The sequence below is a fragment of the Argentina anserina genome, chromosome 5, assembly GCF_933775445.1.
Source record: "Argentina anserina chromosome 5, drPotAnse1.1, whole genome shotgun sequence".
Classification (NCBI taxonomy): domain Eukaryota; kingdom Viridiplantae; phylum Streptophyta; class Magnoliopsida; order Rosales; family Rosaceae; genus Argentina; species Argentina anserina.
The window spans coordinates 18,115,245-18,140,892 of record NC_065876.1 but is presented as its reverse complement, the minus strand read 5'-3'; the positions used below and the strand labels follow the sequence as shown (position 1 = coordinate 18,140,892).

At 38.0% G+C, this 25,648-nt stretch overlaps 4 protein-coding genes across 4 annotated transcripts; 3 read left to right on the top strand and 1 right to left on the bottom strand.

Moving 5' to 3' along the window:
- Positions 1-9,582: 9,582 nt before the first annotated feature.
- LOC126796500 (mitogen-activated protein kinase kinase kinase 20-like) lies at positions 9,583-10,704 on the top strand. The gene has a single exon (XM_050523342.1). The coding sequence runs from the start codon at positions 9,597-9,599 to the stop codon at positions 10,590-10,592; it is 996 nt and encodes a 331-aa protein (XP_050379299.1). The 5' UTR covers positions 9,583-9,596; the 3' UTR covers positions 10,593-10,704.
- Positions 10,705-11,273: 569 nt separating this feature from the next.
- LOC126796505 (TMV resistance protein N-like) lies at positions 11,274-17,062 on the bottom strand. The gene is made up of 3 exons (XM_050523348.1): positions 16,544-17,062; positions 11,620-12,000; positions 11,274-11,492 (listed from the first exon to the last, which is right to left on the bottom strand). Exons 1-2 carry the CDS (start codon positions 17,035-17,037, stop codon positions 11,922-11,924), a joined length of 573 nt encoding a protein of 190 aa, XP_050379305.1. The 5' UTR covers positions 17,038-17,062; the 3' UTR covers positions 11,274-11,492; positions 11,620-11,921.
- Positions 13,323-15,336, top strand: LOC126796492 (uncharacterized). The gene has a single exon (XM_050523334.1). It carries the CDS (start codon positions 13,411-13,413, stop codon positions 15,136-15,138), a length of 1,728 nt encoding a protein of 575 aa, XP_050379291.1. The 5' UTR covers positions 13,323-13,410; the 3' UTR covers positions 15,139-15,336.
- Positions 17,063-17,214: 152 nt separating the features above from the next.
- LOC126795653 (NADPH-dependent pterin aldehyde reductase) lies at positions 17,215-18,671 on the top strand. The gene is given in 3 exon segments (XM_050522448.1): positions 17,215-17,227; positions 17,728-17,977; positions 18,028-18,671. Coding segments are annotated over 3 exon segments (765 nt in total). The 3' UTR covers positions 18,530-18,671.
- Positions 18,672-25,648: the final 6,977 nt, after the last annotated feature.

Below are 25,648 nucleotides of genomic sequence, written 5' to 3'. Positions count from 1 at the left end.
CTCTAAAATTCTCATGAAGTAAGGAGTTGTTCAGGACCAAAATGAACACGACCGTAAGAATTGAAATGTGTATAGATATGATATGTGTGATATTTGTTGTCTCGATTTACTACAAAACGTGAATAGTTCAAGACTTAAGTTCACTCTTTCACAAAGTAGATCCGATAAGTATTCACTACGAAAGGTTCAAGTCCAAAAGACACCTTTTCCGATGCATTTCATATCTAGTTTCTGGAAAATCGATAAAGTTCATTATTATCTTATTTTCTATTCAAATGTGGGATATTGTTAGAGTTTGAATAGAAAATGTGGGGTATTGTTGGAACTTAGTGTGGGATAAAATCCCACATTGAAGAAAAACTACTTGCTTGGTTGTTTATAAACAAACACCCATGTGAGCAAGTGAATGAGTGGAATAGCCTATAGTTGGCTTGATGAGCTTTCTATTGGATTTCTAATAGAAAATGATATATATTTATATAAAGTCATAGATGGGCCTTGGGTTCTAGAAAATTAAATCTGATTAAAATTTTTGAATTAATAATTTTATTAATTTTTATTATTTTCGGATAAAACCAAAGGTAATAACTGTTACCAACAGTTACAACTTTTTGAAAAGTTTTACATGTTCGAATTTGTCTTTGTATAAAGACGACACTGTGTCGTTGTTTTCAATCAGAAATTCATCTCTTCTTCTTCCTCCCCAAATCGATTTCTCTGAAACACAAAGTAAATTCGCCAGGGACAAGTTCTTGGGCAATAACTTGTACTAGATAGTTGTATCTTCAAGATAGACGTCCGAAACTGCAGCACAAGTGAGGACGAATTTCTGTCTTAGGTCACTGCAAAGCAGGCCTCTATCTGAATCAAGTTAGTGTTTTTCAATCTCGATTTCATTGTTGTTATTGGTTGTTGTTTGTTTTGATTCAATTATACTGTTATATTGATGATTGCTCGATTACTCGACATCAATATTTAACCATGTGCGCATCATTAGTAGTATAAAGCAAGAGGGTATCGTTCACAAACCGGGGATCCAGCCAGGGCTTAGGATCACAACACTTAACACGAATTCATAAAGATATAAAAGAGTTTGATTTATATGATCCGATTAAGATATGAAAACAGAAAATAAAACCTAAACTAATATATACATGTGATCAACCAACCAACACATAAACAATCACCAAAACAATTCACATAAAGAAATCGAAACAAGTTCTATGTCTCTCTTTAGAATCATACCGAGACCTCCTTATGAACACTTAAGGCTGGATCATGCAATTAGGGTTCTAAGCAGTAATCTAAACACATAGACACTTAACACATTCAATTAATACCAAGCAGCCATAATCGAAATCTAACATGTTCATCTTCATCATGTAATTCCAAAGCCATGCACATTGAATTCATTAAGCATGTCACCTACTTAACCAACAACCATGCAATTTGAAACTTCCATATAAAATAGTAAACATGTTCTTAGCATAAGTCTTTAATCTAACAACCTAAATATCATGCTACAAGCATAATCATAACACTTAGGAATCGAAATTGTTCATATATAGTACACGGCAGAAACCAAAACAGAAAATTCATAAAACCAAAACATGAATTCAAATCTTTATATAAATTGAATCAAGTAGCTATTTCATAGACAAAATTGAAACAAGATTACACTACACAAATCGCAAGCTCATCCAAGAACAAGAAAACCAAAACCGAATTGAAACAAAGAGTGAATCATGGTTACACTTTATAAATCAAGCAATTCCACAAGTATAGCCGTGACTTCTAGGGGATGGAACCTTCTTCACAAGCGTGCTTGAAGGCTATAGATTGGTGGAGAATGGTGGAATCAGTTTTAGGATTTCTTAGAAGGGTGAGGGATTGATTCGACAAAGCTAGGCTTGTGCTTGTGTGCAAGGTTGATGATGAATGAATGGGGAGGCCGAGCTTCTATATATAGGAGAAAATAAACCCTCTTTGCCGTCCCTTGTAGTAGATAGAATCCAATTGGGAAGCTGAAATCTTCTTTGTCATGGATTTTGATTCATGTACTCCAAATCCAATAGGGAAACATATATGGGCTGCACGACATCTCTCTTTGTCCAAGTATGAATAGCTAGGCCGGCATCTTCTTCCCCTTCTTGAACTCAGACATAATTTCCTTGTCTCACTAGGAATGCATCATGGCATCACTACTTCCTTTCCAAGTATGATTTGTCTTTCCTGAAAAGAAATCGACAATTAAGGAATATGAAAGAATAAAAATAGGAAAGTAGAGTCCTAGTCAAGTAAGAAATCCTAGCAAAATAAGGAGTTCTAACACTTAGCACAATTTCATCATCAAATCATTCAATTTCGTCATAGCTCTCCTTAGAACATACAAATGACAATTATGAATCTAAAACAACTAAATAAGAAGTAACAAAGCATAAGAATAAGACATATACACATTAAGAACGTCACATTTTGTGCTCCTATCATATATATACTTTGTTTGTAATTGTGAATTTGGTTGGTCTTAACAATCTAAGACAGAAAATTCTCTAATCTTGTAGAGATGGATCAATCAATATCATCGATTGGAAAAAATCATGTTGAGAAACCAGAGAAATTCAAGGGTTCTGATTTCAAACGCTGGCAACAGAAGATGTTGTTTTATTTGACAACTTTGAATGTGGCAAACGTCCTCACTGCTGAGGCTCCTACTGTTCTGGTTGGAGAAGGAGGGTATAGATTCTTGGGAGACTAATGAGTTTCTATGCATGAACTATATTCTCAATGCCCTGGACGATTCCTTGTATGATATCTACTCCACATTCAAAACTGCAAGGGAGTTGTGGCAGTCATTGGAGAACAAGTACAAGACTGAGGTTGCTTGTTCAAAGAAGTTTGTCATTGGCAATTTTATGAATTTCAAAATGAGTGATGCCAAATCTGTTGTCAAGCAAGTTGAGGAACTTCAACTGATTGTTCATTAGTTAGATGTGGAAGGTATGGGTCTTAACCCGAATTTTCTTGTTGGTTCCATCATTGAAAAATTACCTCATACATAGAAAGATTTCAAGATATATCTGAAACATCTAACTGAGGATATGAATTTTGAGCAATTGGTTCTTAAACTTCGAGTTGAAGAGGATAATCGGAAAAATGAGAAGGCTGATGCTTTTTCCTTGGAGCCAACTGCTAATATGGTTGGAGGGAGTCCATCAAATGACATGTTTCAGAAAAACAAAGGCAAGAATGCTGCTGCTAAGCCTATTGTAATTGCTGGAAGGAATCCCATCGCCCCACAAAAGACCAAACCTTTCAAGAAGAAACAAATTGGAGGGTGCTGGGTCTGTGGCAAACCAGGGCATAAAGCCAAAGAATGTCGCTTGAGGAAGGATCAAGGAGGTGGTGCTGGAGGTTCTGGAAATTTCAACCAAGCCAACCTTGCTGAAACTGAAAACCAATTCATTGGAGTGGTTGCTGAAGCAATTCTGGTTACGAATTCAACTGATTGGTGGATAGACACTGGTGCTACAAGGCATGTTTGTTCTCAAAGGGAAATGTTCTCATCATACCAGTCAATTAATGAAGGTGAATCATTGTTCATGGGGAATGCCACAACTGCAAAAGTGGAAGGACAAGAGAAGGTGATTTTGAAACTCACTTCCGAGAAGGATCTTGTGCTTAGTAATGTGCTTCATGTGCCTGAAATTTGTAAGAATTTGGTTTCCGGTCCTGTTCTCAGCAACAAGGGCTTTAAACTTGTATTTGAATCTGACAAATTTGACCGTTCGTACAAACGGTTAACTAAAAAATAGGCGTTTTGACATATTGAAACCCCATTAACCGGGACTTTCCCAAATAGATTTCTTCAGTGCGACCGCGCACGATAGGTAACCAAAATTAGTTGATTTCAGATATGCAAACGGTTTTCGACGTTCGCATATTTGTAAGAGGTCCCCCCTTATGGCATATTAGTGGTGTTTTCGGTTTACCGTAAATTCCGACTGTCAAACGAGGTCTGAATTGGATTAAATTTTTATAGGGTCACAAATAATATATACTGATCACATCGCCTGGTGTCGATCGATCCCTATAAGTTTTCTTCATATAGTCGCTTCATAATGCAATAGTTTTATTTTATACCTAATAGGCTAATAGAAAGGTTATGATATATTAGTTGACACTTAGGTGATCGCCAACTCTAATTCGAAATATGGTCGATCGACACCAACTTATGTGATCGGTATATATAATTAGGGACCCTGTAAAAATGTCGTCCGTTTTGGACATGGTTTGACCGTTGGTACGAACGGTTAACTAAAAAAGAGGAATTTTGACATATTGAAACCCCATTGACCAGGGCTTTCCCAAATAGATTTCTTCAGTGCGACCACGCACGATAGGTAACAAAAATTAGGTGATTTCAGATATGCAAACGGCTTTCGGCTTTCGCATCTTTGTAATAGGTCCTCCCTTAGGGCATATTAGTGGTGTTTTCGGTTTACCGTAAGTTCCGACGGTCAAACGAGTTCCAAATTGGATTTTATAGGGTCACTAAATATATATACCGATCAGATCAACTGGTGTCGATCGATCCCTAGAAGTTTCCTTCATATAGTCGCTTCATAATGCAATAGTTTTATAGGAGTGCCTTCGCGAATGAATGTAGGACAGATATTTGAATTCTCACTCGGGTTAGCGAGGGGTGGGGGGGGGGTCTGTTAGATAGACATTATCGAATAACACCTTTTGATGAGAGATATGAACAAGAGGCTTCAATAAAACTGGTGTTTTCTGAATTATATGAAGCCAGTAAGCAAACACCGAATCGATGGGTATTTGAACCTGAGTATTGGAGAACTGGGCACTCAATTAACATTAAGAACTTTTCATACCGGTGGGGTATTCACAGGGGGTACTACAGAGCATGTGCAAGCCCCTTCTAATGGAAAAATAAGATTCAATGAGGATTTGGTTCATCCCACACGCACATGATCGGTTCGATTACTCGAGATCAATATTAACTATGTAAGCATCGTTAGTAGTATAAAGGAAGAGGGTATCGTTCACAAACCAGAGATCCATCCAGGGTAAAGAATCACAAACATTTAACAACGCATTCATAAGAGTTTAAAGATTTGATATATGATCGTATCAAGAACATAAAAATAAACCCTAAACTAATATATACAAGTGATCAACCAACCAACACATAAACATCACCAAACAAATCGTCACAAGTAGCTTCAAAATCATAATCTCATCCTATGCAAACACCGAGCCTTAGCGGACAAGTATTGAGTGAACAAACAACAACCTAATGCCGAACTAGGTTACTTAGCGCATCCCTAACTCGAAACATGGCCTGGTAATTCTATCTTAGCGCTTAGAAATTACAAGGTAACATGTCATTCTCAATCTTACCACTTTATTGATTCATTTCTTATCTAATTACTTAGCGCATCTTAGATAACAACAGATCATGGTTAATTCCTAGTGATTACTAACAAGTCAAGCATGTCACTTACTTTAACAAGTTAACAAAAACACTTAAGAATCCTATATGCAAAACTAACTTAGCGCCTTGAATCACATATAGTTAACGCACAAGAAAGAGAATCATTAAATCATTGAATTATAAACTCACGACATCTACATAGAAATCATAGAAAACAAAATCAGAACTACTTTATAACATTTTGCAAAATTGTAAACTACATGAGAGTATTCCACAAATTCGGAACTAGCCAAAAAGATAAACACAACATCACACAAAGAATCCAAACCGAAAACATAAGTGAAGAAGTAGTGAGTTACACTTTGTAAATCTCCTTAGCGGTATCAAAACAAGGTAGCACGGCTTCAACTTGAATGGAAATCCTAGGCGTAGTGCTTCAGATCAAATGGAATGAAGGGAAGATGGTGTTTTCGCCTTGAATGGCTTTGAGGATGATGAGTAGTGTTTAAGGCAGAGCTTTGGCTAGTCTTGTGAGCAAGGTTGATGATCCTTTTATGTAGAAATGAGGTGCTATATATAGAGGAAGAAACCCAAGGGAGGATGACCACAAAGTCCACAAAGTTGAAACCAAATTGGTTGAGGTTTCCTAGATTCGACAGATCTGACATTTGTCCCTTGTTGTGACCATAACTGTCTCTAGAAAATAGATATTGAGATGATTCCAACTGGCAATTTCAACTAGACTTCCGTGGATTTTCATCCATATATCATGAATTTTCTCAGTCAATTTGAGCTGTTCAGGGGAGCCCGTCAAAGTTGGATGATCTGTACTGCCAGAATTCTGATTTCTATAAGGATTGCATATCTTTTGCATTAATTGCATATCTTCTTCCTCATTTAATGCTGATTTCTTTTGTACAAATTTCTTCCTTTGAATTAGGAAGGCAGCAAAAGTCTTTAATTGCTGCAGCCATATTTGATTTTTCTTACATCTTCTCATTAAATTTGCTGCATGTCTTCTTTGACTTTCTTGCCTCTTCTCATTTAATTTGCTGCATGACTTCTTTGACATTATTTGGTGCAGGGATTTATGGATATTTTGATACATATTTGTGCTCTATATGCAGGAGAAACAAGGTCCCAAGTTTCCCTCATAGGCCTTGGATCAAAAGCAAATCAATGGCTGAGATAATTCTGCCGAGCTCACTGGACCTCCGAGCAATGATTTGGTCATATCTCCATATAGGAATAAGATATTGATTTGATTCCAAATCCTACAGAAGCTAGACTCACATAGCTTTCTATCCATATAGGTACGTTTTCTAAATCGATCAGAGCTATCCAGGGGATCCCGTCGAAGTTGGACTACGAATCTTGACAGCATTTTCATTCTTGCATGGATTGGGCTTTTAAGTGCATATCTTCTTCTCTTTCCTTGTGGAACTAGGATTGCTTTCCTTCTCCAAAATGGATTTGTATTTCCTAATAAGAATAAGTATGTTAGAAATAAAGAAATACGAAAGGATGAATCCTGCTCGAACAAGGAATCATATCTCAACAAGGATTATTAACACTTAGCACGATTTCATCATCAATTCACTTATAATTGATATAAGCTCTACCTAGATAATTATTCATGAAAAAGAAACTAAAACATACTAAATAAGAGGTAACAAAGAGTAAGAATATGGTATAATCACATTAAGAACGCCACACTTTGTGCTCCTATCAGCACACGTCATGAGCATCCCGCTTTTCTATGTTATATAGACTTTAAATTATTGAACAAAAAAAAAACCTTAAATACTTCCCCAAAAGTATCAATTTGGTAAGAAAACTTATGCATGCATGTGTTGTGTAATCTTATAAAAGATACATCATTAACGAAGTGGTCTAGCCCCGCTAGACGGAATAAAATAAGAAGATATTTAGAAAATGTAACAATTCCACAACGTAAAGGGACCATCCCCCTAGCCCAAGTAAAACAGCACTGAAATAATTATAAGAACTGGACTAGCCCCGCTAGTCAAAATAAAATACTCAAGTGTGAACTAGCCCCGCTAGTTTGGTAAAATAGTCAAGCCATACAGTATGCCCCTCGGGAAAAATAATTACTCCCACACTCTAAAAACCGTCACGTCACATTAACAGAGAGGGTAACGGGTTTTCGTGGTAAAGCCAACCATACCCACATCGCCTCCCAGGCGGGAAGGACTTGGGTGCACTACTTGGGGGTAGCCACCGACATCATAAGGTAGAATCATGCTAGCATCATCATCATCATCATTTCAACGTATGGCATCAAAACATCATATATGAAAATCCGGAAGTCCCACATCCAAATATATATTTTACCTATACCTCGTTGATTCCAATGGAATGACCGAGTTGATGAGACTTAGTTGAGAAGAAGAAAATAACCCAATATAATATCAACAACGGTTCTCAACTATATAAAATAAATAGAATAAATATGACTCCTGAAAATATCATTTCCGACTCGACATTTGAAATATCAACAACAAATATATTTCATGGAATTTAAATCATCAAATTAAACATGCATGTATTTGCATTAAAATAAATATCCACTCACTGTAACTAATTATGTCGGGGGTTGGTTCGAAGTCTCTCGATTCGAATCTCCTCACGTCCTATGTAAAAGACATATTTTGGAATTAAATACCATAATTTTGGAATAATTGACAAAAAGGGCACAAACGGCCTCACACGTCCAAAACGGTTCCAATCTCAACCAATCCTCCAACCTAACCAACAACCTCCTCACACTCCCCAAAATATTATAGGATTATTACGTTAAGAGTTCATTGATAAAAAATATAGAACTCATCACCTTTTTGTTAAATTTGGGGAAAAATAATGTCCAATTCCTCTCCAAGCTCCTCCAAAAATTCCTACACCATCCTAAACATATAAACGACTCAAAATGCCTTGGAAAACATCTCCGACACGGCGGCGGCCCCTAATCCGACCACCACTACTGACTACCAAATTTTACCACCACAATATAAGATGTCCTTTAGTTGCAAGCGCTCTAAGCCAAGAGCGTATCTATGTTGTAGGCTTTATGGGCTTAAGCCTAGACACAAATCCTGTTAATTATTTATGTACATGAGATATTTCCAGGTAGTTCCTACTAGTTCAGTTGGCTCAGTCTTATTTTAGACTCTCATTAATTTCCCATGTCTCTGGTTCCAATCACCTTGGAAATATCATTTTTTTCCTTCCTTTCTTTCTAATTTTCTTCTTTGTTTCTATCTTGTCTTCTTTTTGCTCTCACAATGTTCTTCTATTTTCTACTAGTATTTCTTACATTTGTTCTTGTTTTCTTCCCACACTTCCTTTTATGATTTCACTTCACAAAATAGGGTGTAAAACTATTGATATGAACTTCACATACTCTTTGATTAAAAAGAAAAACAGACGCACACCCTCAAAAAAAAATAAAGGAAAATAAACACTAGAAAACAATATTGGTAAACAAAAGATCTTTTAAGAACTCTTAATTAGCCTAGAGGGAGTTCACATCCTGGATCCGCCCCTACTCTAAGCATTGGGAAAGCACACGTCCTCATAGCTGAAACTACTGCTCTTCGTAGTGCTCTCTTGAAAGCTAGAGACCTTGGTTTTTCTAAAGTCGTGCGCTGTGGGAGATTCTTTGCTAGTTATCAACTGTGGTTGGAAAAGTTTCAGCCCCTTGGAAGATTCTGCCCCCCTGTTCAAGACCGAATGCTATTGCAGCAGGTTTTTGAAAAAGATCTTTTTTTAACCATGTGTTTCGCGAAGCCAACGCCCTAGGTTCTATGGGCTAGAATGAATCTTCTTCTCTTTGATGGGACTTAAAATTTCCTTCCAATGTACTTCAGAAGTTCTCTTTGTAAGTTTTCTCCTTTTTTCCGTATCATATCAAACCACCCACCCACCCCCGAAACACTAATACCGCGCTTTAAAATCACGTTTTCAGTTGACTTGGACTTGGATCTGATTTAGCTTGACATCCACGCAAACACAAATACTAGCTTCTTTCTAGTTAGCCGACCTCGAGTCTTTATATTCATTTTGAATTTCAACAAATGCCCTCATTTCGTGAAACAGCGAGAAAAACAGAGTGAGTGCGATGGCTATTGTCAGAGAGAAAGTGAAGAGGAGAGTGATGGCAGCCAAGAAGACTAAGGCGAAAGTGATGGGTTCTGGTAATAACTGGATCAGAGGGATGGGAACCAAGAAGAGTAAGGCGGCGGAACTGAGCTTGGGTTCCGGGTTGAGATGGGTCAGAGGAGACAAGATCGGAGAGGGAGGCTTCGGCTCCGTTTTCGTTGCATTTTCCAACGAGATAGATGTCAAACTTCTACACATGCCTGTATCCATGGCGATCAAGTCGGCAAAAGTGAAAGATTCAGATCCCATCAAGTACGAGTTTGAGGTTTTTAAAGAGATGGATGGTGAATCTTGCCGCTTCATTATCGAGCACTACGGAGAAGAGGTCACGAGCAGTAACAGAGGTGAACAAGTCTACAACTTGGCTATGGAGATTGCTTGGGGAAGCCTTGCAAGGTTGCTCGAGGTGCGTGGTTTTCGGGGGTTGGAGGAGTGCCACGTGAGGAGCTTCACGGGTGATATTCTTAAAGGAGTTCGGCACATTCATAACGCTGGGTTTGTACACTGTGACCTGAAACCAGACAACATATTGCTCGTGAAATATGTATATGATGATGATGAAGATAGGCCGGTTACTTTTACGGCCAAAGTGGGAGATTTGGGGTTGGTTAAGAAAGAGGAAGTTGGGGAAAGATGGAAAGGCACACCACCCTACCTGTCGCCGGAGACGGTCTCCGACAACAAGCAAAAAAAGCCTAGCGACATATGGGCAGTGGGTTTGATTGTTCTAGAATTGCTTACAGGGGAGCGGCCTCGGAGTCATTTCTATGATGATGAGAGCGATACTCTCTACGTTCTTGACGGTTTCGAGCCTAAAATTCCCGACACAATATCGAGTCTTGCTGGGGAGTTTATCGGTTTTTGCCTACAAGAGGTACCGGAGCATAGATGGACTGTTGAAGAACTTCTCACCCATCCATTTGTGGCAGATTTTAGGGAATCTGAGTCTGACTAGTTTAAAAGTTATTTAGAGTGTAATTGAGTATAGGAATTCCAATTGTAAGTCTGTCCTAGCTGTGGGAAACAAAGTGTATATAAGAACGTTTCCATTCAATCATTTGCAGTAATCCGGCCATTTCCTTCTTGTATCTGTAATCAGTTTCGTATATGATTCTTTTATTCCTTATCTTGAATACAACCAGAGTTCACAATCTTAGTTCGATTCTTACCTCATAGTATTCCTATTTAACAAGCTCAGTTGTATTCTGGATTTGTTGGCCATAATCAGATAGAAGTGTTAGGAAATGAAGTGTGTTTGATGAACACGATCAGGTTTACTGATATGGATACAATTAAGGGTCTGTTTCGTTCTCTTCCTTTTGATGGATAGATCTTCGATCCACAAAGATGACGACAAAATGATACAGCAGCATGCCACATATACTTGAAAAAAGAAAAGCAATGGAAATATGGAATGTTATACCAAGAATGTTACAGTTCCAGCAAAGTCCCGATCCTCAAAATATACCTGTGCAATTCTTATGCATATTGGTCAACTCTTTAGTTTGAAGCCTAGTATAAGGTATCAAAATGAGAGAGGGCATAATCATAATTCATCTGTATTGTCTCAAACAAATTTTCAGCCTATACATTTATGGAACAGAAATGAATATATGGTGAAGTGAGCAATATCTTCATTGAATATGTATTGAATTTCCAGGTATACAAGTTTTAGTTTGCTACTGTAATTATGTACAGAATCTCCCAGTGCAATGTTCAGTATTAAAGGAAGAAAAAGATTTCCGTCCACAATTCACAAAGTACTAATCTGCTTCTAGTAAACCATATCAATACATTAGTGTACATCTTCCTTGAAAGGACCCGAATCATGCAGTAGTTTCATCACAATCTTAACCTGCATGTAAAGTACATGAAATCGTTAAATGAAAATTGCCATCACTGAAGCAGAGATTGTGTACTGAAAATGACTCAAGGATGTTGCAATTCAGTGTATTCATTCTCAAGAATACAAAAAAATATACCTGAGTTGATATACGCACTAGAAAGTCCTCTATGGCCTTCCTGAAACTTTGATTCATCAAGTAATGGCAGCTATAAGTTGCCACATGCATATAACCTCTCTGAATCTTATGCTCTCCCTGCGCTCCCGCCTCCACTGTGCTTAGATCAAGTTCAATTGCAGCTTCTATTGCCTGTGACAAAGCTGACTGTTACTTTTATGTACTTACTGTAGTTTCTTATATCAACATCCGGGATTCAAAGATCGTCTGGACGAGATCCCATGACTATGCATATTTTTGATGAGGACATCATGCCAACCCTTTCAAGGTTTATGAATGGAAGAGATGAAAAAATAAAGATGGTTTGAACTAGAGTAACCCTTTTGATACAACCATACATATCTGCAAATATATATAAAAAAATATGTCAGCTATTCATCATCAACACTACAATAAAAATGATATAAATATAGAATTGTTAAAAATGAATCAGCTAGAAGTACCCTCTTCTTCCAATTAAGTTTGAATTTCTTCTAATACAATTGGCATTGTTCTTTGCAATTCAAACATACTTTTCCATTTAGGAACAGCTGAAACTGTACTTCATGGTCAATTAAAACCAGTATTTATTACAGGTTACTGAAATATTGAAATCTCAAAGAAAAGAAAAACAACCCAAAGAAATAGAAGGAAAAGAGAAAATAAAGGAATAAAAGAGTTCTTCGAATGAAAAAAATATCCATTTACCCCAAATTAGAAAGCATATACCGGTAAATCAGTAACAGAATTAAGGAAAACGTTTTAATTGAACTATGAGCCAATAAATTGAGCATAATCATTAATATCTTATCTATACAATAGTTATATAATAAAACTGAATCCAATTATAGATTCACGTTTGGCAGGGTATTTTGCCATGGGAAAAGACATGGCTACAGGACGTGTTGATCAATTAAGTGGGCCGACTACAGTAATCTATTTATATATGTGTGTGTGGTATACCTGGGAAAAAATCTCACAGATAAGTCATACACAATCCACTCAAAACTAATAGGTGGAAAAATTCACACTTAACAAAAACCATAGAGCCTTGATCATGATACAACACCACTGACAATCCTAGTTCATAAAAAATTACAAAGCATCCATAATTCATATACACTGTAGGGATTAACCATTTGAAGAACCTCAATATTAACCATGTAAAATAAGATGAAAACACTGTTGGGATTAAAACTACACTCTTAATTTGAAATCCATATACAAGACAGATTTTGCTGGTTTGAGGCTGGATCTGAAGGATGATTCGCATGAGGGGCTTGCAGATTCAGTTCTATAGGACTTGGATCCATAGATCTAGATTGAGGGGGAGAAAATAATTCAAACATACCTCTTGCTATTGGATGATGACCCCAATGGAAGAATTCCCAATCTCTTGTAACTGTCTCTTCTCTAACCTGCTCTCAATTAGAAAAATCTCAAAAGGTTTTGGCAAATACCCTTCTCCTCCACAAACAAACTCACAACAACAGTGATGGCAGCGGCACAACGAAGACTAACATGCACCCACACAAAATTTTTGCGAACAAAATAGAGTACCCAAAGAGGCGCGTTTTTTTTTTTAAATTCAACGAAAAACGAAAATGCCTTACGAAATATTCTTTCAAAAGCTTTCTAATCTCGCCGTCTCCCTCTCTCTCTCTCTCGCGTTGAACACACAGAACCACATCCTTCTTATTATCGGGTCATTCTCTAGTTTTCATTGAATTTGAGTTGGAATTTAGATCTAGGGTTCCGAAACCCTCAAAACTCATGGTTAGAGAGAAAACAGTAGCCTCCTTCTACTGGAGGCTCCGTGAATCGGCGAAAGCCTCATCTGGTTCCCCACTGCTGATATTCCCGTCGACTTCAGATGTCGACTCTCTCTGTGCTCTCAAAATCATTCTTCATGTTCTCGAATCCGATTCCGTCGGGTACTCGTGTTATCCGGTGTCTTCCTTTCAGGACATTCACAAGTACGCAGGGCTGTCGGAGGAGAATCCGATTACTATTCTTTTGATCAACTGGGGATGCCACCGCGACCTGAGGAGGCTGCTCGGTTTGTCCCCATTGTCGCGTGTTTTCGTGGTGGACAGTCACCGCCCCATTCATCTGCATAATCTGAGTGAGCAGAACGAGAGCGTGGTTGTGCTTTATACCCAGGAAGATGAGCTGCAGGGAGATTTAGCCTACGATTTTCATGATGTCTCGGCATTGGCTAATGCGAGTGACTTGAATAGTGATGATGAGCTGGATGGAGATAGTGAGAGTGGGGATGGGGATGGTTCGAGAAAGAAGAGGAGGGTGTCTGAAGAAGAAGAAGAACAAGGCCCGGAGAAGCTTTTCAAGAGGTTGAAGAAGAAATACTACCATTTGGGTTCTTTTCATGGTAAGCCTTCTGGGTGTTTGATGTATGATTTGGCGCATTCGTTGAGGAAGAATACAAACGAGTTGCTTTGGTTGTCTTGTGTTTCTTTGACGGATCAGTTTGTACACCATAGGCTCACTGATGAGAGGTACCAGGCTGCTGTCATGGAGCTTGAGCAGCTCATTATCAGCTCAGGGACTTTGGAGGCTGTGACTTCAGTGACAGATAGAATTGCATTTGAAGATGTACCTAGGCTGATGCTGTTACATGAATGGAATTTATTTGAATCCATGAAATGTTCCTCATACTCTGCAACCAAAATGAAGACGTGGAATGACAAAGGAATCTCTAGGCTTATTTTTCTACTGGCAAGGATGGGATTTGCGCTCGAGGATTGCCAACAGAAGTTCTCATTCATGAATGTTGAGGTAAAAAGGAGGATGAAAGCTCAATTCGAACAGCTTTTACCTGAATATGGACTCACTGATTTCTACTACCGGAGCTTTTTGCGTATCCATGGCTATGGCTCAAGGGTATATGCAGCGGATGTGGTTTATGGAGTTACAGCTTTGCTTGAATCGTTTGTGGAATCAGATGGTTCTTGTGCTGCCAAGCAGTTTGGGGTGGCTTATGATGCACTGTCATTGAACAATCTTGATAAGCTGAAAGCTGGAATGCAGAAAGCAATTCTGGTACAAAGGGCAATTGCTAGACAAGGAAGTAGAGCAGTAACGAATATAAGGACTGGAACGAAATTTGTGTCGGTGAAACTCGAAGACTCTGTAGATGCAAAACTATTGGGGTACCCCCAGGCATTGACAAAATTCTGCTATTTTCTGATGGATGCTCTGAAAGAGAAGGGAGCTAGAATGAAACCTCTGGTTTGTGCTTGTTTGGCACAAGATCCCAAGAAGATGATCGTAGTTGGTGTTTGTGGGAAGCCTCGAGTCGGAGCAGTCAAAGGAAATTCATTTGGACTTGCATTCCGAAGTGCAGCCCAGGAGATTTCTGCAGAGTTCTTCCATGAGATGTTTGAGTCTTCATGGATCATCCTGGACTCAAATTCATTTGACCCCTTTATGAAAAGCTTGATGTTGAATTGTTCTAGAACTTCCCCAGGCAAAATGTTTTGACTCTACCCTTTAGTTTCTTTGAGCAAGTTGACTGTAATGCTGTGTTTCCAAGTCACATAACTGTTTTTTTCTTTTAATAAATTTCTCATTTCTTCAATCGTCAATTGTAACATGTTCTTTTTCATATATGGACTGAACTCGACACTTTGCAGCAAGATCTTTACTTTTTTTTTTGTCCCTGTAACAAAACTTTCTTCATTTCCTATATATAAAGCGGCCTCAGGCTGGCTAGTGTTCATTTGCTTTTCCGTTTATTTTATTAAGTTATCTCTAGATTATTGGTTTATTTTATTTTTCAAGTCAGTGTAGCTCATATATATTGAGTTCTGCATGTGATTTTTGGTTAATGTGAAAAAGTCCAAAGTGTCTGTTTCTAGGTTCAGCATTCTTCAGGATGAAGCTGATACTACTAATACTCCTCCTGATGACCTCCTAGTGGAAACTATTGTCTCTGATCCTCCTAAGATTGTTAAGCTTAGGAATAGCTTCCAGGACAAGAAACAGAAGAGCTAGATGTCTCCTAGGACTTCAAGTGCTAAAGGAAGACCCTCTGCATACTCTATGGCTCGCTTTGAGAGATCACCGAACTCCTCACTCACTTGGTTTGTTCTGAAGGCATGCTTCATGAACGATTCACTATGATTTAAACACTTGGGGTCATATGTCTCATTAACTCCAGCTAGTGATTCATTATCCCTAGTTGTTATGAGGATTTTACTTCCAACACCAAATGAAGAAAAATCTCCAAGTAAGGCCTCAATCTGGGAAGAAGCTTCAACATCATCAAGAACAACTAAATTTTTTTTTATTACCTAGCCTTTCCAGTATCAGATTGGAACCTTCATTGAAAATGTCAGCACTCTGCTCATTTCCCTTCATGAGCATAGATAGAACTTCTCCCCGCATTTGTGCTGCACCTTTCTTCAATAGACCTTCTTTCACATTATAAACAAAACACTTGTGTTCAAACTGATGAACGAGTTTGTCATAAACAGCTCTAGAGCAATAGTTGTTTTGCACGAACAACATCTCTCTCTCTCCCCCCCCCCCCCCCCCCACGACCCAACCGCAAAGTCACTTCCTTAATGTGATGTTCCAACCAAATTGTTCGGTAAATTGGAAAGTCGGGGGAAGTGAATCCATTTTTCTAAAATGTCTCCCACAATATTCTCAATGAGCTCGATGTCATCCCTAGAAACTTTGAAATCAGTAGTCAGAGCAAGACAGTCTTATACAATATCGATCCATGTCCGCAACAGTAACAAAAAATCAACAAAAGAGATAAAGCCAAGTAATTTCCATGTAAGTACATACCAACTGGGTAGACTTCAAAAATATAAAGAATTCAAGTAAAGAAGTAAACAGCAGCATTTAGAAGTTAAGTGAGAGAATGAAGAAGACTCACTGATACTGTCGCGAATCCCAGCCAGATAGATTCGCGATTCTCTTAAGTGCAGCTTTCCATGTCTCCACTTCTTTCACGTCGAGGTTGGGATCTCCTTCATATACGGTAAAAGCAGCACCAAACTTGTTCTTCAATTTCCGAACATCAGAGGGATCTACTTCATAGAAAATGGGCACCACAGTCTGCTTCTTCTCATCATTATCACAGCACTCCATGATTTTGACGACCTCTTTCAAACACCAAGCGGAAGTGGCATAGTTTTGAGACAAGACTACAACCGAAATATTCGAATCGGCAATTGCGTTGAGTAGCTCGGAAATTTGGTTGCCTTTTTTGAGCTTCTCAGAATCGATGAAGGTGCGGATGGCTTTCTGTTCTAGAGCTTTGTAGAGATGGCAAACGAAGCTTTTGCGAGTGTCCTCCCCTCGAAAACTGAGGAAGACATCGTACTTCCAGTGACCGCCGGAAGAAGATGTAGATGAAGAAGCGGCCATTATTAGAGAAACACAAACAACATCAAAGCTAACTCGAACAGTCGAACTGGTCGTCTGATATTTATTAGAGACAAAGATTCCACTCTACCGAGTCAACTCCTCAAGACGAGTCGTCGTCGTCGTCGTCTGGGAAATCATCGGGACCCAACGAAAAAGTTTATTTTCTATCTTCTGTTAATGGATTGGGCCGGTAAATGCTGGGTTGCAAAACTTTGTGTCCAACATGGAAGTATTATGAGAGCATATTAGAAATCACAACTTAAGTAAACATTAAACAAACACCTGTTTTAAACTCATGTCACGTGTATTTTTCATAACTAAATAATTAAACACATATTTTAAAAAGATAAACACAAAGTGTACAAATAAACAGTGGTCGTCAAATTTCATAACTCATAATTAGATAATAATTAAATAATTAAACACATATTTTAAAAAGATAAACACAAAGTGTACAAATAAACAGTGGTCGCCAAATTATATTCATCCCATAATATGAATCAAATTTCACATAAAAAATCAAATCAAATCACTCACTCCGAACTTCTACTTATCCCTTAAAATAGCATCTGTTTATAAGAAAAGCACTGCCTCAACTTATAAGAAAAGTCTGTACCAAAAAAAAAACTTATAAGAAAAGCAGCCAATAAGCTCTAGACAGTCCTGGTCGTCCATTCTGTGGTAAATCAGAGAAGAGAGAAGAGAGGCATAACGTGGTGCCTACCAAAGCAGCCAATGCCGGTCGGACCGTTCTTATAACCGGAGTTAGCAAAGGCCTTGGCCGCGCACTCGCCGTCGAGATGGCCAAAAGGGGCCACACCATTATCGGCTGCTCCCGTTCTCAGGATAAGCTCATTTCCCTCCAGTCCGAACTCTCCTCCGACAACCACCTCTTCCTCCCCGCCGACGTCGTCCGTACTCTCTCCTCCTCCTCCCTCAATTCTCATATTCAATTGAATCCAATTGTGACATGTTTTATATTGATTTTGGGGAGCTGGCTCGTGTTGTGATGGAGAAGAAGGGCGTCCCCGACATCGTGGTCAACAACGCCGGAGTCATTAACAGCAACAACAGGCTCTGGGAGGTTCCGGCCGAGCAGTTCGACAGCGTCGTTGACACCAATGTCAAGGGCGTCGCCAACGTCTTGCGCCACTTCATTCCTCTGATGCTCAAGCGGGACCCGGCTCCGGCCACCGGAATCATTGTCAACATGTCCTCCGGCTGGGGCAGATCCGGCGCCGCTCACGTGGCGCCTTACTGCGCCTCGAAATGGGCCGTGGAGGGTCTGACCCGCTCGGTGGCCAAGGAGTTGCCCAAGGACATGGGCATTGTGGCTCTCAACCCGGGGGTGATTCACGCTGACATGCTTGAATCTTGCTTCGGACCGCAGAATATGGATAGTTACCCGGAGCCTCGTGTGTGAGCTGTCAAGGCTGCTACAATGATATTGCATCTCACCCCAGCTGACAATGGTGCTTCTCTCACCGTTTGAGTATGAGCCGGAGTCGATCAGTGTCAGTAATACTAATCTCTTATGTCACTTTGTAATATATCAATCACGGCTCTTACTAATCAGGACTATGAAGCTCTGCATTTAAATTCAATTCTGTAGTTTAAGTTAGGAGTTGCTAAAATAGAGACTTGTCCACTAATGAGCAAATGTTCGGTTTTATGGTTAATTAGCTGCCTGCTATGATATAAAGCACTTGTTGTCATGGCGGATTTGCAGACTGTTAGTACATAGTTGAAATGGTGGCAAAAGAATTCGTACATTATACACCCTGAGATTGAATTGTACCGAAACATAGTCATTACTTCTCATTATATTATCATGTCTATGAGTCTATCCATCACCAGAATTTAGTATTGCGCATAATCTAAGCCAGACGGAGAGAAAGCATAATGATATCTGCAATTGGAGTTTGATCTTCTTCTTATAAGCAATTAATTAGGTTATGGGCTGGTCGGGTGTGTTTTGGTGCCCCGTTGCAAGTTCTACCGCCTGCAGTGCCAAAATGCATGGAAATTAATAAAATTGGACCATAATCAACTGATATGGTGAATGTACAGTCATGATTATTGTGTATCAGTATGAGTTCTTTCAGACTCCCATGAAGCACTTCTCTTTCGTATTGTCTTCATGTTTCGTTCTTGCATGGTAAATAAGTGTTATAGTGTTCGCTATTATAAGTGGACTGACTTGTAAACTGACTCCACTCTGCGTTTGATGCTCAGTTCAGTTACATTTGGTGAGCCCGAAGATACTCTCTCTCTGCCCCTCCCAATTTCGATTTTATGTTATTGTTTACCATGAGCGGTTAAGTCAGTTGCAGTCTCTTGAATATTTCTTTGTTCAGTCTACTGATTGAGCTTTTTACAATTTACTGTCTATCTGTGTCTATTTTCTATTCGCCTCAGTTGTTATCCACAAATTTGTTTGAGCATTTAAATAGTTTGCTATTCATACTTAGTTATAGTGAACATTGAGTTGTAGGAGAAATCAAAACCTAGAGAAGTTGTTATGACACTTAGAATTGCTGCATTATTTGCGAAACAAGTCGCCGAGCAATAAGAGATAGAGATAAATCTTTCACTTTAACGGCTTCAGGTCCGAGGTATTGCCAATCTTAATTCGGTGATCTTTTTTCTTTAGCTGTGCAACTGTCTCATCTTTATTATATCATTTTGATGAGGTTATTTCCAGGGTGTCTGAGAGGTGAAACCTAGAAAGGCATCCGTTTTAGTTGTGTCTTCCATCTATGTGGTCTCCTCCACTGAGAAGGATGGTACAGTTTGGATGCTACCGTTGTTGATAAGTTTAATCCCATTTCTGACTCATGCATTTCCTTGAAACTTGGAAGAGGCGGCTTCTGCAATAAAGGTTAGCAATATTCTGGCTCTGTTTACTTGTTAAAGTAAGACCATTTTCTTCATATTTAACTTCTTAGTGGTTGTTTAGTTAAATTGGCGGTGTGATTATATTGCAGTATTGTCTATATGCCCCACTGCTCCTGAATATATGATTCTCTTTTAAACACTACCAATGATAAATTCATCCTAGCTGCAGTTACAATTGTTACAGAATAACGTAATACGCATCGAATATGGAGAAATATCATTTTTATTCATTGATAAGGAGACTTTATATATAGGCATTACATTGATACAAAAATTATATACCATTCTTTAACTAGACTAACCTATACTAAATATGACAAGATACACCGGAAGATTACGTATAGTAATTCTTCTACAACACTCCACCTTGTATCACAATCATAATGTGTCATGGTGCATAACTGTTCCCTCGGTAAAAACCTTGCCAAACAAAACAAAAACCTCTTGGGTAAAATAAAAAGCTTGGTCGAAAGGAAAAAGAGCACAACACACCAACTACAATTGAAGATATAGACTCTCAATGAAGTCTACAAAACAACTCCCCTTAATCGATAACTCAATCTCAGAGTTTAGATAAATAGCGTTTACAAACGCTCTTCACATTCTTCAAAAGTAGTAAAGGGTTAATGATTTGAATATCAAATTTCACCAAAGATTCTTAAATCAAACATGTACAGTTATCTGTATATGGATCAAAAGAAAGAGAATTGCATAACAACTCAAAACAAGAGTTTGCAATGAAAAACAGATTCATGCGTGGTATGACATTCACGCACTTAAACAGTCATAACTTATTCGATACAATAGGTATGGATGAACCGTAAAACGTTCTGGAAAGTAGACACCCGTGGCTTTCCAGTGATATATGGTTCACAACCTAGTTCGTTCTGAGCTGATCACAAAGCTCCGTCGAAGTTGACTCAGCTGCAGTTTCCGGAAAGTAGACATATAGAGCTTTCCAATGGTACCAAATTCACCATTTTGCAACAAGTGAGCTACCCTATAGGTCCCGTGGAAGTTGACCTACGAATCTGGGCAAATTCTGATATCACTTCATCGAAGTATCTTTTGTGTTGGGATATATGATTTGATGTCATAACGTCCTGTGATCAAGCATTGACATGTGTGTGGGCGCACTAAGCCATCATCTTGGCCTTATCATACATACACATGCATACACATATCATACTTAAATGTGGAGAGTTTCATCTCTTAAGACTTATCATCGCTCATACGGCGGAAACACGTCTTTTATGACTTCGACTGATTCATGGAATACTTTTAGGCATTAGTTTAACGTGTTTGTTTCCTTTAGCCAACCGATGAATAACATCATCAATAACGATCATCACTTTTGAGACGTAGTATTCTCAAGATCATTTCATTCTAAGTACAGCTGCAGCCTATGAAGCACGGACACTCCATTTGGGTCGCGTGTCGCGTGTCGGACATGGACACGGACACGGACACGCTTGGACACGCGAACTGACTTTGGACACGGCTCAGACACGCTGCAATACGTAATGGACACGCGCGTGTCCAAAATGGACACGCAAATAAGGAGGACACGTTGGGGTATTTTTGTCCTTACCAATTTTTTAGACAATTCACAATTGTTTTTGTCTCAGTCTCACACGCACTCATTCAATCTCAAAAACAGACCTCCGATCTCACCACCTCCGATCTCACCACCTCCGTTTTCTCTTCACCGATCCGCCCTAAATATTCACCGCGTCCGACCACCCACTACTCCTCCCACTCGTCACTTCTCTTTCCCTTCTCCCAGGTCACAATTTCTATCTTAAATTTTCATTTTTTATGATTGAGTGATTTGGTTTGATTGGGATTACATGCTAGTTGAATTGGGGTTTTGTTTGATGATTTTGGTTTCACCATTTTAGATCACAAATTCAAGCTTTACTGCTTTAGTTTTCATGTTTGAATCTCTTTGGGTTTTGATGATGTTTGATGAAGTGGGTTGGGTTTGAGAATGGTGAGATTGGAGAGGTGTTTTGAGTTGACAATTGATTGAATATAGGAGTTGAATTTTGGGAAGCTGAACAACTATCTGGTTTTGTTGTTTTCTTTACAGGAGAATCCTGCATCTCTCGTTTTTGCAAGACTTAAAGTGAACAGTAAAAGAAAAGGCCAATACACCAACAACCCAGGTAAGGCTGTGAAGAGCTGCTATTGGCTACTGTCTTACTGATAAAGTTCATTGCTTTTTTATATTTTGAATGTAAAGTCTGAAACTTTGATTCGAAGAGGTGAAATTTAGAACCTATGCAGTAAACGTTTTGGCTAAAAATGAAGTAGTTAGGTTGGTTATTTGCAGATAATGTCTTCTAGATATTTGTAATAGACATCTTAAAGAAAAATTGAGAACTTGAATCATAGATAAATGATTTTTCTACAATTACTTATCAGTTTTTGAAGTTGCAGATCTGCATTGAAAAAATGGCAAATGTTACATGGCTTGAATCTGTGATTTTTATGCAGTAAAAGTTTTGGCTAAAATGAAGTAGTTAGGTTGGTTATTTGCAGATAATGTCTTCTAGACATTTGTAATAGACATCCTAAAGAAAAATTGAGAACTTGAATCATAGATAAATGATTTTTCTACAATTACTTATCAGTTTTTGAAGTTGCAGATTTGCATTGAAAAAATGACAAATGTTACATGGCTTGAATTTGTGATTTTTATGCAGTAACAGTTTTGGCTACTGTCTTACTGATAAAGTTCATTGTTTTTTTATATTTTGAATGTAAAGTCTGAAACTTTGATTCGAAGAGGTGAAATTTAGAACCTATGCAGTAACAGTTTTGGCTAAAATGAAGTAGTTAGGTTGGTTATTTGCAGATAATGTCTTCTAGACATTTGTAATAGACATCCTAAAGAAAAATTGAGAACTTGAATCATAGATAAATGATTTTTCTACAATTACTTATCAGTTTTTGAAGTTGCAGATCTGCATTGAAAAAATGACAAATGTTACATGGCTTGAATCTGTGATTTTTATGCAGTAAAAGTTTTGGCTAAAATGAAATAGTTAGGTTGGTTATTTGCAGATAATGTCTTCTAGACATTTGTAATAGACATCCTAAAGAAAAATTAAGAACTTGAATCATAGATAAATGATTTTTCTACAATTGCTTATCAGTTTTTGAAGTTGCAAATCTGCATTGAAAAAATGACAAATGTTACATGGCTTGAATCTGTGATTTTTATGCAGTAACAGTTTTGGCTAAAATGAAGTAGTTAGATTGGTTATTTGCAGATAATGTCTTCTAGACATTTGTAATAGACATCCTAAAGAAAAATTGAGAACTTGAATCATAGATAAAAGATTTTTCTACAATTACTTATCAGTTTTTGAAGTTGCAGATCTGCATTGAAAAAATGACAAATGTTACATGGCTTAAATCTGTGATTTTTATGCAGTAAAAGTTTTGGCTAAAATGAAGTAGTTAGGTTGGTTATTTGCAGATAATGTCTTCTAGACATTTGTAATAGACATCCTAAAGAAAAATTGAGAACTTGAATCATAGATAAATGATTTTTCTACAATTACTTATCAGTTTTTGAAGTTGCAGATCTGCATTGAAAAAATGACAAATGTTACATGGCTTGAATCTGTGATTTTTATGCAGTAAAAGTTTTGGCTAAAATGAAATAGTTAGGTTGGTTATTTGCAGATAATGTCTTCTAGACATTTGTAATAGACATCCTAAAGAAAAATTGAGAACTTGAATCATAGATAAATGATTTTTCTACAATTACTTATCAGTTTTTGAAGTTGCAGATCTGCATTGAAAAAATGACAAATGTTACATAGCTTGAATCTGTGATTTTTATGCAGTAAAAGTTTTGGCTAAAATGAAATAGTTAGGTTGGTTATTTGCAGATAATGTCTTCTAGACATTTGTAATAGACATCCTAAAGAAAAATTAAGAACTTGAATCATAGATAAATGATTTTTCTACAATTACTTCTCAGTTTTTGAAGTTGCAAATCTGCATTGAAAAAATGACAAATGTTACATGGCTTGAATCTGTGATTTTTATGCAGTAACAGTTTTGGCTAAAATGTAGTTAGATTGGTTATTTGCAGATAATGTCTTCTAGACATTTGTAATAGACATCCTAAAGAAAAATTGAGAACTTGAATCATAGATAAAGGATTTTTCTACAATTACTTCTCAGTTTTTGAAGTTGGGGATCTGCATTGAAAAAATGACAAATGTTACATGGCTTGAATATGTGATTTTTATGCAGTAACAGTTTTGGCTAAAATGAAGTAGTTAGGTTGGTTATTTGCAGATACTGTCTTCTAGGCATTTGTAATAGACATCCTAAAGAACAATTGAGAACTCAAATCATAGATAAAGGATTTGTCTACAATTACTTATCATTTTTTGAATTTACAGATCTGTATTGAAAAAATGACAGATTGTTTTTTCTCTTTCAGGAAGTATGAGTACAGGAGGATCAACTCCTATTAGTTCTAGTGCCAGATCAGTTAATACTGGTGCTAATGTTGGAGATGGAGGTAGTCATGAAGATTGTCAAATATATGATAAAACTCCATTGTGGGCATTTGTGAAGAAGATTAGCAAGTCTACAAGTGGAGGTAATTGGAGATGGCATTGTAGCTTCTGCAATATGTACTACAACGGCTCGTATACTAGAGTTCGGGCACATTTGTTGAACGAATGAGGGGGAATTGCTGGGTGCCATAAAGTTAATCCCGAAGCCAAATCTAAATTGGTCAAGTTGGTGAGAGAATGCAAGGAGAGATTGACAAATACAGCTCCAAAACAAGTTCCTCTACCATCAACGAGACAACAAGGGGGGAGTGGTGCCACTAGTAGCGTTGGGTTGAGCACTTATCATGCATATGCACACGAACCAACAATAGGCGATATAGGAAAGAAGAGGAAAACAGTTGCTGGTTCTAGTTCCATTGAGAAAGCCTTTCAAAACTCGGCTAGGGAAGAATGTGATGCTGAGATTGCAAGGATGTTCTACACCGGTGGTCTACCATTCAATTTGGCAAGAAATCCACATTACCGGAACTCTTATATTCGTGCTTCTACTCTCCCGGGATATGTTCCACCAGGTTACAATGCCATAAGGACCACACTTCTTGCAAAGGAAAAGAAGAATATCGAGAAACATCTGCAACCACTCAAACTTTCATGGAAGGATAAAGGTGTGAGTATATGTAGTGATGGTTGGTCTGATGCACAAAGAAGACCATTGATTAATGTGATTGCTATTTCTGAGAGTGGTCCGATGATGTTGAGAGCTGTAAATTGTGAGGGAGAATACAAGGACTCGGAATTAATTGCAAACTTGATTATTGAATCCATCAAAGAAATTGGATATGAAAATGTAGTGCAAGTGATTACCGACAATGCTCCCGTTTGTGCAAAAGCCAGTGCAACGATAGCAAGTAAGTATCCTACTATTTTTTGGACACCATGTGTAGTTCACACATTAAATCTTGCTCTGAAGAATATTTGCACACCTTCTAATTGCTTGAGCAATATAGACGTATATGACCCATGTTCTTGGATACAACCTATTGCGGAGCATGTTATGTATATTAAGAACTTCATAATGAATCATGGAATGAGATTAGTTATGTTCAATGATCATTGCCCTTTGAAGTTGCTTTCGGTTGCTCCCACAAGGTTTGCATCTACGATTA

Coding starts and splice junctions, on each gene's coding strand:
- LOC126796500 (XM_050523342.1), top strand. CDS start 9,597: ATGGCTATTGTCAGAGAGAAAGTGAAGAGGAGAGTGATGGCAGCCAAG.
- LOC126796492 (XM_050523334.1), top strand. CDS start 13,411: ATGGTTAGAGAGAAAACAGTAGCCTCCTTCTACTGGAGGCTCCGTGAA.
- LOC126796505 (XM_050523348.1), bottom strand. CDS start 17,037: ATGGCCGCTTCTTCATCTACATCTTCTTCCGGCGGTCACTGGAAGTAC. Junction 12,001..16,543: donor TGGGATTCGCGACAGTATCA/GTGAGTCTTCTT, acceptor ATATATTTGCAG/ATATGTATGGTTGTATCAAA.